This window comes from Terrapene carolina, unplaced genomic scaffold (assembly GCF_002925995.2).
Source record: "Terrapene carolina triunguis isolate 2854851 unplaced genomic scaffold, T_m_triunguis-2.0 Scaffold212, whole genome shotgun sequence".
Lineage (NCBI taxonomy): Eukaryota > Metazoa > Chordata > Testudines > Emydidae > Terrapene > Terrapene triunguis.
This window is the reverse complement of record NW_020664563.1, coordinates 5,820,023-5,838,465: the sequence shown is the minus strand read 5'-3', so window position 1 is coordinate 5,838,465 and position 18,443 is coordinate 5,820,023. Positions and strand designations below refer to the sequence as shown.

Sequence of the window (18,443 nt, the reverse complement as noted above, 5' to 3'; positions counted from 1 at the left end):
GATTTGGACACCCAATTAATGGGAATAGGCATCCAGGTCTTCTAGGTGGCTTTGAAGTTCATACACTTAACATAAGCTTAGAATGGTCGCATGCCGGAGGAATACATTACGTGGCACAAATTGTAATCAAGAGCAGGCCAAGCGCATAGCACTGTAGGTGTCACTCCCGCAATGTACACTTCTTTGCAGTATATCTTCCCACCAGTTCTGGGTTGGAGCTGGAGGAGTGTGAAGTGGGCCTGATTCACCACTACTTCACTCCAGTTCTACCCCAACGTAAGTGCAGTGAAGTCCGTGAGGTGACACTGGTGTAAAACTGGAGCACTGAAGTGGTGAAGAGGCCTCTACCAGTGATCACTCTGCTGTAGTTGCCTTTCTAGAATGGTAATGGCCTCCCCCTGCTTTGTCCTTTTTTTTTTTTTTTTTTAGGTTTATCTCAGCTCTAGAAGCGGCTCCTGGGTGATGAGTCGCGTCTGGGACAATGGCTACCCCTGGGATATGTTGACTGTGACTCGCTTTGAAACCTTTCTCAGGGATACCCTTCCCACCTCCGTCAGCGACTGGCTGTACGTGAGGAGGATGAACAAGTGGTTTAAGCATGAGAACTACGGCCTGATGCCTTTGAACAGGTAATTTTATGGGATTCTCCCTGCAAAGCATTTGGGAAGGAAGGCAAAGCCTTGCTCAGCTTTGAAAAGGCAGCACAGTGGTGTCCCGGTTGCACTCTACTGGTAGCATCAATGTACTTTCTTCTCATCAGGCAGCAGGTTTATAGCAGGTTAGCTTAAAAATAAGAGCACAGGACAAGTGAATGAAATCTCACGCTTCAGGAGCCATATGGATTGCTTGCAAGAGTAGGAAAGGAATCCTCCGTCCCTTCTAATCCATATGGACTCAGAGTTATGCAACCGGAGAGGTGCACATGGCTAGTTTGCTATGCGCTCATGCATCGTTGTTGGAGATGGGACTCCAAACTATCAGGGCTAGGTCTGGTCCAGTACAGCAATGTCTTTCCTAAGCCATTAGAGAGACAACTTCTGTCGGTGAGAGAGACAGTTTTGAGCTTACACTGAAGAAGAGCTCTGTGTGTCTCGAAAGCTTGTCTCTCTCACCAGCAGAAGTTGGCCCAATAAAAGATATTCCCTCCTCCAACTTTGTCTCCCCAATATCCTGAGACTGACACAGCTACAATTACACTGCATACTTTTCTAAACAACGTCCACGTCTTTGCCTAAATCCAAAAACACATCACTACCTTTAGTAGGTAATTCAAGGATTAATTTACTTCTGAAACGCCCCATGTGTTGGCAGGGACTTCAGAATGCCAGTGAAGTCCATGTTTGGACAGACTTTGCTTTTAAACCTCATTGCACCACGAGGATGATCTTAGTTTTAGCTCTAGCTGAAAGAATGGGAAACGTGCAGTATTCCATACGTTGTCCAGTATATGGAGATCAGTGGACCCAATCTCATTGTTTAGGGTAGAGTAACTCAAACCCTGGCAACAATAGGGTTTTTTTTCAACTAGATACACTACTACAGTGATGTCACCAAATCTCAAAAGTGAGTTAGCAGATCCTATTTCAAGGAACAGCTGTAATTATGTGATGTATGCAGTGTTGTTGCAACCATGAGGTCCCAGGATTTGCGAGAGACAAGATGGATGAGAAAATATCATTTATTGGACCAACTTCTATTGGTGAAAAAGCCAAGCTTTCAAGCTTACACAGAGCTCTTCTTCAATATGGAAGAGGTCATCAGAATGTTCACCGGATTACCTTTTCCAGACCAGAAACGCTAGGTGTAGCATGAAAGCTTCTCTCTTTCACAAGCAGAAAGTCGGTCCAATAAAAGATATTACCTCCCCCACCTTGTTTCTCTCATAATTAAATGTCAATTATAATACATATAAAAAGATAGTGTCCAGATTATTAGAACTCAAAGTTGGCCAAATACTGAAAAAAAATTGTTTTATTCAAATTTTAAATGAATTTGATTTGTCAATATTTATGTGTTTTGTCTCTCACAAATATTCATTGATCATGTGTATCACAGTAGTACCTAGAAGCCCTAGTCCTGGCTCAGGACTCCATTGTGCTGGGTGCTGTACAAACACAGACCAAACGATGTTTCCCTGTCCCACAAAAATGAGTTTATTGGTACCAATATTTTTGTAAAGGAAACTTCAAAATTGCATGCAGACCTGTTTGTGGAAACTGGCTTTTAAATTCATGCCTATGAGCATTCATGCCAGAATTACTTATGCCCCAGTTTACCAGGGAACACAAACAATACCATGTGACTTATCTGACCAAATCTAGGTTCAAATAGCAAATTTAGAATACAAACGACTTGCGAAGCACTGTTTCCAATCCAGCCATAGGTTGGGTATTTTTAAAACACAAAAAAAGACTGTTGAATAATTTAAAATGGTAGATTCTGAGGAAATCGTGATCCATTCATGGATATCCCATAAGCAAAAGAAAGATTCTAAATTAATTGCGAATTATTTATTCAGCCTTAAAGCGATTACTATGAGAAAGACGGTTCCTTGAGCTTTAAAGGATAAAACCCTTCATTGCTAAAGTGATCCTGTCTGCAGCCTTACATTACAAATAAAAGAAGAGGTACTCCAGCAATGCCATGTAAATCAGCTCATGCCTGAGCACTAGTGTTGGGAGGTAGCAAGCTGGCAAGTACAGGAATTTCTACTGTGGAGCGCTGGCGATGGGTAACCATAGGCTCAAGGAAAAAGGGTTAGTGCCTTTTCCTGACATTCGCATACAGAAACACAGTGATCTCTCTGCTTCTCCTAGCCAGGAAGCACTTTATCATAGAATATCAGGGTTGGAAGGGACCTCAGGCGGTCATCTAGTCCAACCCCCTGCTCAAAGCAGGGCCAATCCCCAGACAGATTTTTTTTTTTTTTTACACCAGTTCCCTAAATGGCCCCCTCAAGGATTGAACTCACAACCCTGGGTTTAGCAGGCCAATGCTCAAACCACTGGGCTATCCTTCCCCCCACTACAGGCTTCTGTGCTTTTCTTTCTTTATAGAACCAGCCGTAAAGAGCCAGTGTTCAATGATGATCTCCCAAGCCGCATCACATGTGGAACAGTGGTGGTGAAACCCAATGTGAAGGAATTCACGGAAACCTCAGCTATATTTCAGGATGGGACTGTGCAGGAAAACGTTGATTTTGTCATCTTTGCAACAGGCTACAGCTACTCCTACCCCTTCATGGAAGACAACGCTATCATCAAATGCAGAGACAACGAGGTCACTTTGTACAAGGGCATCCTTCCTCCTCGACTCGAGAAGCCAACCATGGCTGTCATTGGCCTGGTCCAGTCGCTTGGTGCAATTATTCCAACATCAGATCTCCAAGCTCGCTGGGCTATAAGGGTGTTTAAGGGTAGGTGAAGGGAAATAGGGGGGCGGAGAACTGTCCCAGATGAGCTTGTCTGTGAGAACTAGCATTGCTATGCAACCTATAATTCCTTGCAGATTCAAGCTGGGGATCTGGTCCAAAAAGAGAAGCAGGCGTTCATTTGTGCACCTGCAGACCTCATGGGATTTGCTAGGCCTGCTCACCCCAGAAGTTGTAGATCAGTGGGAGTATGGCTGGTTTAACTGAGTGCATGGGTGAGGGGCTGGAAGAGTATCTTATTAATTAGGAGATGGAATAAACTAGTGACCTTGTACCTGTTCTTTTCTAGGGTTATATAAGCTTCCCCCAGTGAATGACATGATGGAAGATATTGATGAAAAAATGGGGAAAAAGCTCAAATGGTATGTGCAAAGTGCACTTCTCAGGTAGCCCTCCGTGTTCTGGGTGCATGAAAAAGGCCACCACGGCCTGTCTTTTCTGTATAAACCCGACATAATGTTATGGTCTGATCTCTGTAATGCATACGCTCTGTCCGATACATTATGACAACCTGCCATCCAATAAGCAAGTGGCTTTTTCCAAGGAGCCACTCTTTTAAACTCCCACTTCCCACCCCAGCACACATCCCAAATATTGTATATCACGTGCTCTCCTCAGCCTGGGAACTTGGGTTCTCCCCTATTTGGCCCACCGAACAAATATAACAGAGAAAAAACTTCTGCAGCACCAGGTTCAGGATCATTAAAAACTCTGTGGCCTCCTCAACAAGCATTCAGCACCCCCCAAACACACACACCCCATTGTTCTGAACCTCTCTCACTCTGATAGTGCATAGCTGCCCTCAGAATGGTGGAGAATCCTGTTTACACGCCTGACCCAGCCCTCATTAAAGTAAATAGAAGCATTTCCCTTTACTTCGGCAGGAGTTGTATTGCGTACATACCTGGTCAAAAAATTTCCAGTGGGGCGTTTTTCTGTCAGAAAATGTGGATCTGTTAAACTTGAAACGTTCCATGAGAGTGTGTCATTTCTGACAGTCAAAATCCAGCCTTATTGGACTGGAACTTTCTGAGTTTTCAATTTTGAAATTACTTTTTGTTTTGAAATGTATTTATTTTTATTTTATGTTAAGTTTTTAATGTTTTTACATTTTTGTGTTATTTTATAAACGTCAACATAAAACAGAGTCAAAATCAAAATACAACCTTGATCTGTAGCTAAAAATTTTCATTTTGCGGCAAATTTTGAAATTTGACATTTCATTCCAATTCAGAATTAATGATTTTTTCAAAATCATGGAATTCCCTGCAAAATGCAAATTCAGTTCCCGACCAGCAAGGTTAGTTCCAGTCTGGGGGGACAGTCCATTATTATAGGCATCTTCTCACCAGGGACAAAGTATACAGGCACTCCTTAACTCATGGAAGGGGTTACAAGCAGAAAATAAGAATGGCCATACTGCGTCAGACCATAGGTCTGTCTGGCCCAATATCCTGTCTTCCAACAGTGGCCAGTGCCAGGTGCTTCGGGGCAATGAACAGAACAGGGAAATTTATGGAGTGATCCACTCCGAGCTTCTGGCAGTGAGAGGTTTAGGTACACCCAGAACATGGGGTTGCATACCTGGCTGTCCTGGCTAAAGACATTGATGGACCTATGCTCCAGAAACTTCTCTAATTCTTTTTTGAACCCAGTTATACCTTTGATCTTCACGACTTCCCTCTGGTTCTCTGCCCATTATGTGATTGATTCAGGGTGGGGCTATAAAAGAAAGGGAAGCTGTCGCAAGAGAGCCTACCTAAGTGCAGGAGATGTCCTCTCCCCTCCCAGCTTGCCGTCAGCTGGAAAGCTGTCAGTTGTTACCAAGTGTTCTCTGTTACTTTGATCCTGTTTTGGAATCTTCTTTCTGTTGAGAAAGCTGGCCCTGAAGAAAGGGACTTGAACTGAACTAGCGTTAGGGCTTTATTTGAACTCCCTGGCTGGTGGGGTTGCCAATTTCAGTTGGACAAATTCCTGGAGGTTTTATCACATGACATAATCTTTAATTAAAGATTAATTTTTAATTCCTGGAGACTCCAGGACAATCCTGGAGAGTTGGCAACTCTGCCTATCTGCTCACGAGCTTACGTCACCTTTAACATATGAGGTGAGAGAATCACATGATCTATAACAAATGGACAACTGTTGCTGGAGTTAATAGAGTGTGGTCTTATTTGTAGTAATCCTGCCAGCCAAAGTACTTGCTTTTGCATCCCTTACAAAGCCAGATCGTAGTGTTGCCATGGGATGTGTCCTCAGGATCCAAGAAGGCATAGAATAGAAAGAGTTTGGGGCCTCAGGGCCACAATAGTGCAGAGTACCCCTGTCATGCTGGTGTAACACCACATCTGCACTGAAGGCTGTTGGGGCAAAAGAGCAGTGGAAGAGAGCAAGGCTAGTAGTGAGTGAGGCAGTGACTGGCACCAGAGAAGAAGGGATGCAGGAAGTGGGGAGCCAATGGATAGGCTAAGTTGCATCATCGGAGGGGCAATAGGAACAGAGCTGAAAGGAAGAAAGTCCAGTTCAGGAAGGGCAAGAAAGACAAAGATCACAAGAAGAGAAGGGAGAGCCACAACAGGGACAGGACCTAGAAAGAGGCAAGATAGTGGTACACAGGGAAAAGAGGAAAAGTTAAAGGAAGAAAAGTGCAGTTAAACGAGGAAAAAGGACTATGTCTCTAAGTAATCTAAGAAATTATTAGAAAAAGAGTGTTAGAAAACTGTGAGAAAGGTAAAGCAAGAATGAATGTGGGGGAAATAAGCAGCAGTAAAAGATAAACTCTAATTAAAGGGACACAAACTTAAGAAACAAGGAGGAAGTGAGCTGTAGCGCAAGTAAGAAAATAATAATGATGTAAAACAAAACATCTTAAGGTAGATGAGGTGAAGTGACAGGAATAGAGAAAATGTCTGAGCAAAGGGACTGTAAGCCAGAAAGGAGGGGAGAGAGAATTGTTCAATCAAGAAGCCAGCACATCGCATCAAGGAGTACATACATGCCTTTATTTAAGCTGAATCTTAGAACAGTGAACAAAGATTGCACAAGAGACTTGCTCAATATATAACTAAACATCCTAAGAATCTCTACTCCAAACCCTGGGCTTACAGAGGCTGCAAATAAGAAACTGACCAGGGAACATACAATGGTGGGGTTTATGTTCTGGTGCATTGTATTTTCTAATTCAAAATTCTGTTATTTCATTAATTATTGCCTATAACAAGAGTTTAATTAAGATAGTGATAGTCAATAGACAGTAGATAACAGTGATTGTTTACCGTAGGTTACGGCGTAACCCTAAATAGTAGTTCCTGCTAAAACAACTAACTGATTTACTTGTGATTATTCGCCACTTAACTGATTTCTACATTTCCCCAACTGATTGAGATAAAACATAATTTGACCTCTAGATTGCCTCTGCCTCTCTTTCCTGCTTGGATTCCAAATCCCCCCCATTAGGCCCGTTACACTGGCTGCTTTAGTGACACCTGCAGCACAGAGGCCAAGGTTGAGAACAGAATACCTTCTCACCCTTGGAACAGGGCCCACCAGCTCCCAGATGAAGCACACAAGTGAGGGGCTTGGGGGGGGGGGGGGGACGGGGACGGACCTACACTGTAGTTGTCCACGCTGCATGTCTTCTGTTAACAAATATAAGGCTTCACTCTCCAGCAGTATCAGACTGGCCCTTTTCAGATGTAATCCAGTCACAGTCCAATGCTGTATATCAAACACATGAAATCACCCCTTATGAACAGGTCTTAGAAGTAGCTTATTCAGAGCAGCCCCAGTCCCTGCAACCCTCACTCAGGGAAAACTCTCACTGAGGCAATGAGACGTAAGATTGCAGCGAGTTAAATGTGTTTGCCGCAGTATTTCTGTGCAACAATAGCATACCGCATCACAGCAACAATAGATATACTCCAAGGTGTAGCTATCCCTTCTACCACCATATAGAAGTGCAGAGTTAACCTTGTGTCCATTAACCAAATGCCTTTTTTCTACAACAATACTGAGTACAACAATACTGTACTCAGCAATGTATTATATCTTCTCCCTTCCCACCTTAAGGTATGGGCAGAGCAATACCCTACAGACAGATTATATTTCCTACATGGATGAACTCGCCTCTGCTATTGGTGTGAAGCCCAATTTTCCACTGCTGTTCCTGACGGATCCAAGGCTGGCCCTGGAAGTGTACTTTGGCCCATGCAGTCCATACCAGTTTTGTCTGATGGGACCGGGGAAGTGGGATGGAGCCAGAAATGCCATCCTGACCCAGTGGGACCGGACGCTGAAGGCTACGAGGACCCGAGTCGTACATGATTCTCAGAAACATTTCCCCGTCTTGAATTTGCTTAGAATACTTGCGCTCCCTCTTCTCCTTCTTGCTGTTTTTCTGATGTTTAACTAATCAACAATTTTAAGGCTCTCAACATGAAATTAGTGAATAGAAAGGAAAATTCTTCCTGAGAAAGGAGAGGAGGGAATCCTACTACTTCATATCGGTTCTGACCTACCATGTGTGCAGATAGAGATGTTGATAGATAGATAGATAGATAGATATACCACACGTGCATGTATAAACTCAATGGGCCACAGCCTCTGCTGTGTAAACTGACATCGCTCCATAGAAGTCAGTGCCAGATGTTCTTTTGGTGTCAATGAGCATTACCTGATTTGTGCTCTTCTGTTTGTATCCTAGGAAATACTGAAAGAACAGACTCATTACAAGGGGAATATTGAGATAAATAAGATGTTATCTCCATGTTTTCTTAAACCCCAAGGCCTTCACATCTAGAGTATTCAGTAGTGTGATAACTTAGAGCTAGTCAAAAAATGACAATTATTTTTCACGGGAAATTGTTTTTTAAAATTGTTTTTATAGTTTTATGTTTCCCCACTGAAATTTTTCGTCTCTCATTGAAAAAATGAAACCAAAATTTTTTCAGTCTTCAAAAACAATTTTTAGTTAAAAAAATGTTTGGTTTTCAAAACCCAATTGTTTTTATGAGAACCTGTTTTGCGCACTTGGGCAGGACGGGGAAGTTATACTCTCAAAAAAAAATTTTCAACCAAAATAAACATTTTAACCACAGTAAAAATATTTGTGGAAAAATTTGTTTTGGTCAAAAAGCCATTTTTTGTTGAAAAAAATCTTTCAGTGAGAAAATTTCGATCGGGTCTTGTAATAATTCTCTCTAACAGCATGTTCAGCTGCAGCATCTGCCTCTTACCAAACAATCTGAAATGCATACACTACAGAGCTATCAAAATAACTAGCCTAACTGGGGTGGGGTAAACAAAATATCCAGTTTCCTGCTGTGTTTAGAGAGAACTTCTCTCAACTCGTCAGCGAGGGCTTGACAGCAAAATTGTTGTTCTCCACCTTTCCCCAGTCATGATTTAGTAAAAGCCCCCAGAATCTTCTTTTTCATTTGGATAAATATTCCCTTGAAGCAGTGTGATCTACTAGTTAGACCAAGAGACCGGGGGTATGTTTACACTGCAATCAGAGGGGAAACCATGCTACTTGCGTGTGTGTTGATTTTTATCTGTAAAGCAGGGACTGCTTTGTAAAGTGCTTTGCATTCTTTGTATGAAAGGCACCATATATGTACCAATCAACATTATTATCTGAAGCTGTTCAGTCTAGAACACAGGCTGTTGTTAGCTATCCAGTATCTCCTGCTTCTGACTGAATGCTGTGGTCAGATCCTCATTCACCCAGACAGAAGAGGGAGGTTTATGCCCAGTCATGTTTAAACCAGATGCATGCCCAGATGTTCCGCGGTGGGATTACATTCATTGCATCTCTTCTCCCTTCACTTACAGCCTGAGCTAATCACCATGGAACTCAATGGAAAGACACCCCTCCCCCCATTGACTTCAATGGACATTGGATCAGGCCCCTATTGTACAAGGCACCAGTTTTGTTTTGTTTTTTTAAAGTCAATTACAATATTGAAATTAAAATGTATTGGAATCTTTTCACTGGTTTCCTGATTCTTTCTCAGCTAGGAAACAATGAATTATTTATTACGAGGGGTTTATGTAGCTAGCAACTGTAGTATTGTGTAAAGTGAGGGACTAGGATGTCGATTATAGTGATTGGCGCTAGGGCAAAAGGATGATGATTTATACCAAGAGGATGGGATGTACTAAATGCGCATTGGATGGGAAAACCTCGCAGGGTGGTGAGAGATTCAGATAAGCCTCTGGAAGGGTAGAGGCTGGCAACAGCATATGCACTAAGGGAAGCAAGAGAAGACTCTGGCCCCAGCTCTGCATTTGGATTCAGTTCAAAGTATTTGGTTTAATTATGTTTTAGGGATTTGATTTTTTTAAAACACTGTTTGTGGGAAGGGAGCAGGGACACGTTTGGAAGTCTAGGTAGCGGATAGCATAATTTCATCTGCAAATTAATAACTTCTCACCTAAACTGCTCCCACAACTGTTTTGAAGGTACCAGAAGAGAGCCTAGTAAATTGCACAGTAGAGGTGCCTTAGGACATGTCTACATGAAAAGGTTATTTCAATATAAGGTAGGGTGTGAATTTAAACCAATATGGTTATACTGGTATAACTCTCTAAGGCTAGGTCTACACTACCCGCCTGAATCGGCGGGTAGAAATCGATCTCTCGGGGATCGAATTATCGCGTCTCGTCGGGACGCGACAATCGATCCCCGAATCGACGCTCTTACTCTACCAGCGGAGGTGGGAGTAAGCGCCGTCGACTGGGAGCCACGGAGGTCGATTTTGCCGCCGTCCTCACAGCGGGGTAAGTCGGCTCCGATACGTCGAATTCAGCTACGCTATTCGCGTAGCTGAATTTGCGTATCTTAAATCGACACACACCCCCCCGTAGTGAAGATCTGCCCTAAGTGGACACTCTTATTCCAGTCTAAGAGAGCCTTTTTCTAGTTTAGCGTATGTCACTTTGGAAGGGGTTTAAGCTATACCAGAAAAAAACACTTTAATACTGGAATAAGTGGGCCCACCTGGAGAGCAATGCTATAGTAGGTATCCTGGTTAATTTCCCCATGTAGACAAGAGTGATCTGGCTAGGGCAGCCACACAGTAAGAGAGCAGGAGCACTGGCTGTGGTATGTAGCTGCAGAAAGGAGGGTGAGCAGCGCTAAGAGGGTGCTGGCAGGACTTATGGGGTGTTGGGGTACAGCAGCTGTTTGTGGGATGAGCAGTGCTGTTGGAAAGAATTTAGGGCAGGGGTGAGCAAACTACAGCCTGCAGGCCACATCCGATTTAATCCAACCATCGAGCTCCTGCTGGGGAGCAGGGTTGGGGCCACTCCGCACGCGTGTGTCGCAGCTCCCAGAAGCAGCGGCATGTCCCCACTACGGCTCCTATGCATAGGGGCAGCCAGGGGGCTCCGCACGCTGCCCCCACTCCAAGCGCTGCCCCTGCAGCTCCCATTGGCTGGGACCCAGCCCCGATTCCCCTCCTGCCCTCCGAACCCCTCAATCCCAGCCCAGAGCACTGTCCTGTGACCCAAATCCCTCATCCCCAGCCCCACCCCAGAGCTCACACCTCTAGTGGAGCCCTCACCCCCTCCTGCACCCCAATTTCATGAGCATTCATAGCCCACCATACAATTTCCATACCCGGATGTGGCCCTCAGGCCAAAAAGTTTGCCCACCCTTGATTTAGGGGATGATGGAGCAGAGAGAGTGAGAGATACTTTGTCAGAAAGTTGTGGCAGGAAAGTGGAGGTGTCGGGAGGGAGTCAGCAGCAGGATGGAGCGGACAGCAGAGAGGAAGATGCTCCTGGCTGGCGCTGAATAGTGTCTTTGCAATGTTTCCATCTCCCTTGGTGATGAATAACAACAGCTGATAATTCCATGATTGCTGGATGGCAGCAGGTCCCATGTATCGGCTCATCTGTCTGAAAAGAGCACTGGAGGCAGCAACAAAAATCAGTTCCTTAGCAGAAGTAGCCTTCTAACACAGGATTGTACTCAAACAACTCAAAACTGTAGTGACAAGGTGGGGGAGGTAATAGGTTACCTCCCTCACCTTGTCTCTCTCATAGCCTGGAACCAACATGGCTACAACTACACTGCAAAGAAAAATTATTTTAGGTGCCCAAATATTTTCTGTATAAGACTCCACTAAAAGAATGTGCACACAGCACTCATTACATGGGTACGTAAGCGCTCTGTAGTCTTTCGTTTTGCTAACTGTCCCAATATTTCCCCATGGTTTATTGCTTCAAAGCATTTCTGAGTGATGTTCTAGGAACCACGCTGGAGAGTCTTCCATTTTTACCTTCATTGTTTTCATCCTCTGATTCACTTTCTGTTGTCAGTAAATGGACAATATTTCAGTCCCAGGCATCAGTTTTAGTCTTTGAGTAGCTGGTTTCAGTACATTACACATAGAAGATCTCTGTTGTAGCAAGGGCCTCTTTTCACAAAGGCTCTGTCCACCTGAGAGAAGAGGTCTCTGAATATTGGTAACTTACTGTTGAAAAACCTTTGGGCATGCAGTATGGTGGTCACCTCGTTAGAGGATGAGTTTGACATTATTTTCTAGTTACTCACCCAACTGCACGATGGGTCATGATTCCGACGGATCACTGTGAGCAATCAACATCACATTGTGTATGAGATATACACCTGAAACCCGAGCTACATCTGGCCACTGAGTTTACTATCCAAGAGATACTACAGTGTGTCAGCAAAGGTCTTCTTACCTGAAACCTTTCTCCTTTGCTACATATTTCACTTATAAGCAGAGGGGGGCACTGATAGGGGAACCCCTCCATTACCTTCCCAGCAAAGCAAAACTATCAACGCAAGGCCTATTTAAAAGTTCACATGAATAATCATAAGTTTTTGCTGTATTTGCCCAGCTATAGTGCTGCCAATAGCCTCAAGGCTACAAAAATCATGGGCTTATCTGTGCTTCACTGTCGCCTCTTGTCCTCCCGACTGCTGTTTGCCTCACTCCCACTTGGGCCATGGCTCAGTCTTTCTTAGTACTTTATCAACTTGTATTATTTCCCTGTAGCGTGCAGTGTCATGAGACTCGCAAGGTGTTTGCTCAAGGATGCAGCCCAGATAATGGGCCAGCTCCTCAGCTGGTGGAAATTGGTTTAGCACCACTGAAGTCATGGAGTGACAGTGATTCACATCAGCTGAGAAAGTGCCCTATTGCTTCCAGGGCCCAACTGAGTTAATGGAGGAATGCCAGGTGCAGCAATACGTCTGCGGTGTGAGGCTGCAGAACATTATTCTCTACCCAAGAATCAGTGGCAAACTTTTTTTAATGCCTCTATTTTGCAGTTGTATCAGAATCTCATCCACCCCTTAAAAATATTCATGCCCTGACGTGAGACCCAAGGCCACCTGCACCAGGTATCAATGGGTGACAAAATTCTTGCAGCTGAAGAGTTGTAGGAAGCTTTTGAATACAGTTTACAATGGAAACGCCGCTGCACCCTTCATCTCTTGTAGCCTGCAGCCTGTTCTTGATTGCTCAGTTAGGCTCTGACCTGCAGCCTGTTGAAGTTAGGGTTGCCAATCCGCCTGGATTGTCCTGGAGTCTCCAGGAATTAAAGATTAATCTTTAATTAAAGACTATGTCAGGTGATGGAACCTCCAGGAATACAGCCAACCAAAATTGGCAACCCTAGTGAAGTCAATGGAAAGATTCCCATTGATTTCACTTTGGCTTTGGAGCAGGCCCTTATAATGTTTAAACAGGGGTTGTCTTTCAAGGTTCACTTAATTGTTAGCAATATCAGAATCAATTCAAGCAAACCTTGGTGCTTTGCAATGGGGGAGGCCTGACCGAAAGTCACAGGGGATTCCATGCAAGTCTATTGAATATCACAGATGGGTCATCAGTGGGGAACAAACCCAGGACTGCTCAAACTAAAGCCATGTGCCTCGACTGCTTGAGGCACAGGAATATAGCTATTAACTAGAAGCTGCAACAGGCACATGAACCTCTCATGCAAACCAGAGAGACGTACTGTATTAACATGGGTTACACAGTATGGAAGCTTGCACTGCATTTAAGCCAAATCACTGCCACAGTTCAATAGAGCCTGAGTGCATGTCATTGGACTATATGCGTTCCCCTCTGTACTGCCACTGAAGTGAATGCACTTGTCCTAGGGATACATTTGGACCATGAAGTAAGTGATGGCTAAAATCTAATATGCTATTGGTTAAATATCTCATACACCCACTTTGGGCATTTAAATGCTGCTCTGGCTGTCAGCTGGCTCCACCTATCAGTGACAATTTGTCTTTTCCATCTCCTATTCTGATCTGCTTGTGAGAAAAGGCCCCAGTACCTAGTTCATAGTAAATGGAAGTGAACATCTCCTAATTCACTAGCCCTGGCAGAAGAATTGCAACCCAGGTTAAAGCCATTTTCCTCCCTTTGGTGTGTCAGCCAGCAATCTAGTACCAGTGACCCAATAGCTAGAAGTGGTAACCATGGCCCATCATCCCATAACAGTCTGGGAGGAGATGACATTGCATTGCTTCCCTTTACTTAAAAAAATGTTTTCCTGTGAAGCAAGTAAATGCTTCCCTGCAAAATGCCAACAAAGCATAAAGCAGGGCTGCCTCTCCCCTTTTCAAGAGGAGAAAATGCATGAAGCATATGAGTAAACAGCCATCGGAGAATGGAAAAGCAAGACCCTTCCTGCTTCCAGATAGAAATGAGATCTACTTGTCCAAGGAGGGGTTAGAATGAGAGATCCAAATGTAGTGTCAGTGAAACTAAAGAAAAACCATTAGACCTTTCACCCCATCAGTAAACTTTCAAGAACCACAATGGAACAGACCTTAGGGGATGGGATAAAATCAGAAATACAGATGAAATTCATTTCCTCAGCTGAGTCAGCCTCTTTTTGGCCACAATGAGTAGGCAGGATATATATGGGGAGTTCCTGGGAAAAGATATTCTGCATGTTTGGCCCCAATCACATATACATAAACCATGTGATTATGAATAAATAAGAAACAGCAGCCCTGAAGAAATCCAGAGTACAAAGACACTGGTGAAGGCGAGTTATTTAAACTTGGATTGGTGCCGTAGTTTGTTTGATCATGGTGGAGAAAGGAGACCTGTAAGAGTTTGTTTGTTTGTAAAATAGGGGGTTTCCTACGTGTTTGGCACCTGAGAAGTATCAAAAATGTGATATGCTTAATACAATAAAGAATGTGCAGCGCTTTGAGATCTACTGATGAAAAGCGCAATATAAGAAATAGGTTTATTATATTCACAGGGATGGCTTAAGCAATCTAGCCCACTCTCCTACTTGAAGAGGGAAGAAAAACCCCAAGACATTAAGCCAACACAGAGGACCCTGGGTATGTCCTAATATGTATATAACACACTGGGAACGTCTTGAAAGGCCTAATATCAAGTTTACAATGGACACAACACAATGTTGTGCTGACTGCTGTACACCACAAATGTGGATTTAATAGCAGGGGCTGAAACGTGGGAACTTTAGAGTACATTGTTTCTAGGGGGAGTGGATGGTAATGTTGCAGGGATAGTAACTCGCTGGCTGCAGTAAGGGCTAGGTCTCCCCTTCCTCTATTTCTCTTCTTAAACAGATGATGGTGATCTCAAAAAAGAAGATTTATTTCACCCTAGCATCTAGGAACTCGTCATGCTCCAGGCCCCCCATTGTGCGAGGGGTTGTACAAAGACACAACAAGCATTCATGTGACTCTCCGGCGTGAGGGGATGCTTTCGACAGGAACAGCCAACTCAAGCACTTCTCCGCTGAGGATCTTCCAGCACTGCTGCTGCTTTCCAAATTCTGCCCTGTCTCCCCAGGCAGCCTAATAGGACACTCCTGCAATGTGCCCTCTCATGAGAGAGCACCCAGGAGCAACCCCGGGTTCCCAGGCAGAAGAATCGCTTCTCCCCACTCTGTATCCAGCACCACTTCCGGTGAAGTGCGGCCACTGGGAGCTGCAGACGGTCAATGTAAACAAACGGTCTCATGGCCCACCAGTGGATTTCCCTGACGGGCCGTGTGTGGCCTGCAGGTTGCCCACCACTGCTATACAGGCTTCCAAATAATCAGTGGTAATGTCTCTTATTAAGGCAACCCTCCCCACTTAAAGATATTGGCAGGAGCCATGGCATGAGCTACACCAGTGGTTTTCAAACTGTGGGTCACGATCCAGTACTGGGTCATGGAATGTAAGGCACTGGGTCATGGCGGCTCTGGTCAGCACTGCCGATTGGGCCGTTAAAAGTCCCGTTGGTGGTGCTGCTTGGCTAAGGTAGGCTAGTCCCTACCTGTTCCAACACCGCGCTGCGCCCCGGAAGCGGCCAGCAGCAGGTCCGGCTCCTAGCAGGGGTTGCCACGGGGCTCTGCGCGCTGCCCCCGCCCCGAGCACCAGCTCTGCACTTCCATTGGCTGGGAACCGGCCAAAGTAAGCTGGGGGGGCGGTGCTTGCAGGTGAGAGCCACGCAGAGCCATTTGCGCGCCTCACCTAGGCAGGGCCGGTGCAAGGAAGTTTCACGCCCTAGGCGAAACTTCCACCTTGCACCCTGCCCCCAGCCCTGCGGCAGCTCCCTGCCCCCACTCCCCCCTGAGGCGCCCCCCCCCCCCCCGCCCCCCCCCCCCCCCCCACAGCAGCTTCCCCCCCCCCCAAGGGGAGCCGTGCGGCAGCTCCCCACCCCAAACAGCTGATTGGCGCCGCAAGCCTGGGAGGCGGGAGAAGTGGAGCAGCGATGGCGTGCTCGGGGAGGGGACGTAGCAGAGGTGACCTGGGGTGGGGAGCCCTGCAGCAGCTCCCCCCCCCGCCCTGAGGCACCCCCATGGCAGCTCCCCACACCCTCGGCCCGGGGAGCCGTGTGGCACCTCCCCACCCCAGCTCACCTCTGCTCCGCCTCCTCCCCGAGCACGCCGCCTCCGCTCTAATTCTCCTCCCAGGCTTGCGGCGCCAAACAGCTGATTGGCACTGCAAGCCTGGGAGGCGGGAGAAGTGGAGCGGCAACCACGCGCTCAGGGAGGAACGCTGTTAAAAAAAAAAAAAAAAAAAAAAAAGAGAACACATTGGGGGCACCGCTTTTTGGCGCCCCCAAACCTTGGCACCCTAGGCAACCGCCTAGTTCGCCTTAATGGTAGCACCGGCCCTGCACCTAGGAGCTGGACCTGCTGCTGGCCGCTTCTGGGGCACAGCGTGGTCCGCGGTGCCAGGACAGGCGGGAAGCCTGCCTCTGCACCCTGGCTGCGCCACTGACCGGAAGCCACCAGAGGTAAGCCTGCACCCCAACCCCGCGTCCCAATCCCTTGCCCCAGCCCTGAGCCTCAGCCTCAAACCCAGAGCCCCTTCCTGCACCCCAACCTCCTCATCCCTGGCCCTACCCCAGAGCCTGAACCCCCAGCCCAGAGCCCTGACCCCCTTCTGCACCCCAACCCCCTGCCCCAGCCCTGAGCCCCCTGTAAACCCAGAGCCCACTCCTGCACCCCAAGCCCCTCATCCCCAGCCCCACCCCAGAACCTGCACCCTCCAGCCCAGAGCCCCCTCCCACATCCTGAACCCCTCATTCCCAGCCCCACCCCTGCACCCCAACCCTCTGCCCCAGCTCTGAGCCCCTCCCACAACCCAAACCCCTCATCCCCAGCTCCGTTGGGTGCGAGCATCAACAATTTTCTTCAACTGGGTCACCAGAAAAAAAAGTTTGAAAACCACTTATCTACACAGTCTGATTCTCTCCTGCCTTCCCTCTGGTGTAATCATAAACACCTGTGCAAAGTGAGTGAGAAACCCACCAGAGCTCATTGTCTGCTGACTTCATTGGTGATAGCACTGCCTTCGCTTTGGTAACATGGTGAAAGACAATGGAGACTCAGGCACACTATAGGAAGGTGGGAGACAGCGTACCAGATCAGATTAGTGGTCTGTTTAGCCCAGTGTTCCTGTCTTTGTCAGTGGAGAGTGCCAGATGCTTTAGAGAAAGGTGCAAGAAACCCCAGGGTGGGATAATTATGAATGTACCTGTTCATAGCAGAAATGTTTTCCCAAACCCCATCAGATTGGGTTGGATTTTCAAGTGCCTAGCGCCCATCATTTGAACCAGATTAGTGCTCGATTCCTGTGTAGGATTCAAAATCAGGGCTGGATTTTCCACAGTGCCCAAGGCCCCATAGCTCAAATTGGGACACTAATGGCCAGATTTTCATTAATGCTCAGCACCCAACAGGCTAAATTCTTCTGAAAACCTGGCCACTTACTCTGGTGCGTAAATGGAGTTGAGCTCCTTTGGAAAATCTGCCCCTTACTGGTTGGATTATGCCTTTAAACATGTGGGTTTATAGTTTACGTTTTTAAAAACAGTGCATCAATTCTAGCATAGCTGCTAATGTTCTTTGTTCATACACACAACCAGTCCTCTTTTTGACTCTTGGCCTCAATGAAATCTTTCAGAAGAGTTGCATAGATTGATTATGTGCTGTGTACAGAGCATTTACAAGCCAAGGATGCTGTGGTATGGAGAATGAAGGCTTCTCTTGCGTGTCCTGTAGATTGCTTTGCTTTTATCCAGTGCCAGCTTTATAAGGCTTGTTTATATAGCAGCTTGTGGGCCTCATTGCCATGGTAGCTCTGGAAGTGGGCAAGGCCCAAACCAAACTCCCGATTCTGTTTGAACTGGCAGTTTTGCCCATTGATTTTATTTAAAGCCACTTGGGTGTATGACCAATGTTAAAATCTATTGATTCCTTCAATTCTTCCCCCAAATGACCCTTACTGCCAGGGCTGGCCTTAGGGAAAATGGCATCCTGGGCAAACTTGTACTTTGGCACCCCTGGCCCCCGCTTCCTCCCACAGGCTCTCCATGCACCCACCCACCCCATCACCCCAGCCACCACTGCCTTCCTGGGCTCCCCATCACCCCTGGGCCCTGCTGCCTCCCCCTGATTGCCCAGAGCTCCCTCACACCCCAGGCCTTCATAGAATATCAGGGTTGGAAGGGACCTCAGAAGGTCATCTAGTCCAACCCCC

The 18,443-nt window shown here is 46.2% G+C and overlaps 1 protein-coding gene across 1 annotated transcript in view; it reads left to right on the top strand.

The window, feature by feature from the left end:
• LOC113404976 (dimethylaniline monooxygenase [N-oxide-forming] 3-like) overlaps window positions 1–8,478 on the top strand; it is a 29,428-nt gene extending 20,950 nt beyond the window's left edge. Inside the window, exons 6-9 of the mRNA XM_026656165.1 lie at window positions 430–629; window positions 3,057–3,415; window positions 3,720–3,792; window positions 7,499–8,478. Coding sequence (XP_026511950.1) covers window positions 430–629; window positions 3,057–3,415; window positions 3,720–3,792; window positions 7,499–7,841 — 975 coding nt within the window. The 3' untranslated portion in view covers window positions 7,842–8,478. The remainder of the gene's footprint in view (window positions 1–429; window positions 630–3,056; window positions 3,416–3,719; window positions 3,793–7,498) is intronic.
• The last annotated feature ends 9,965 nt before the right edge of the window (window positions 8,479–18,443 follow it).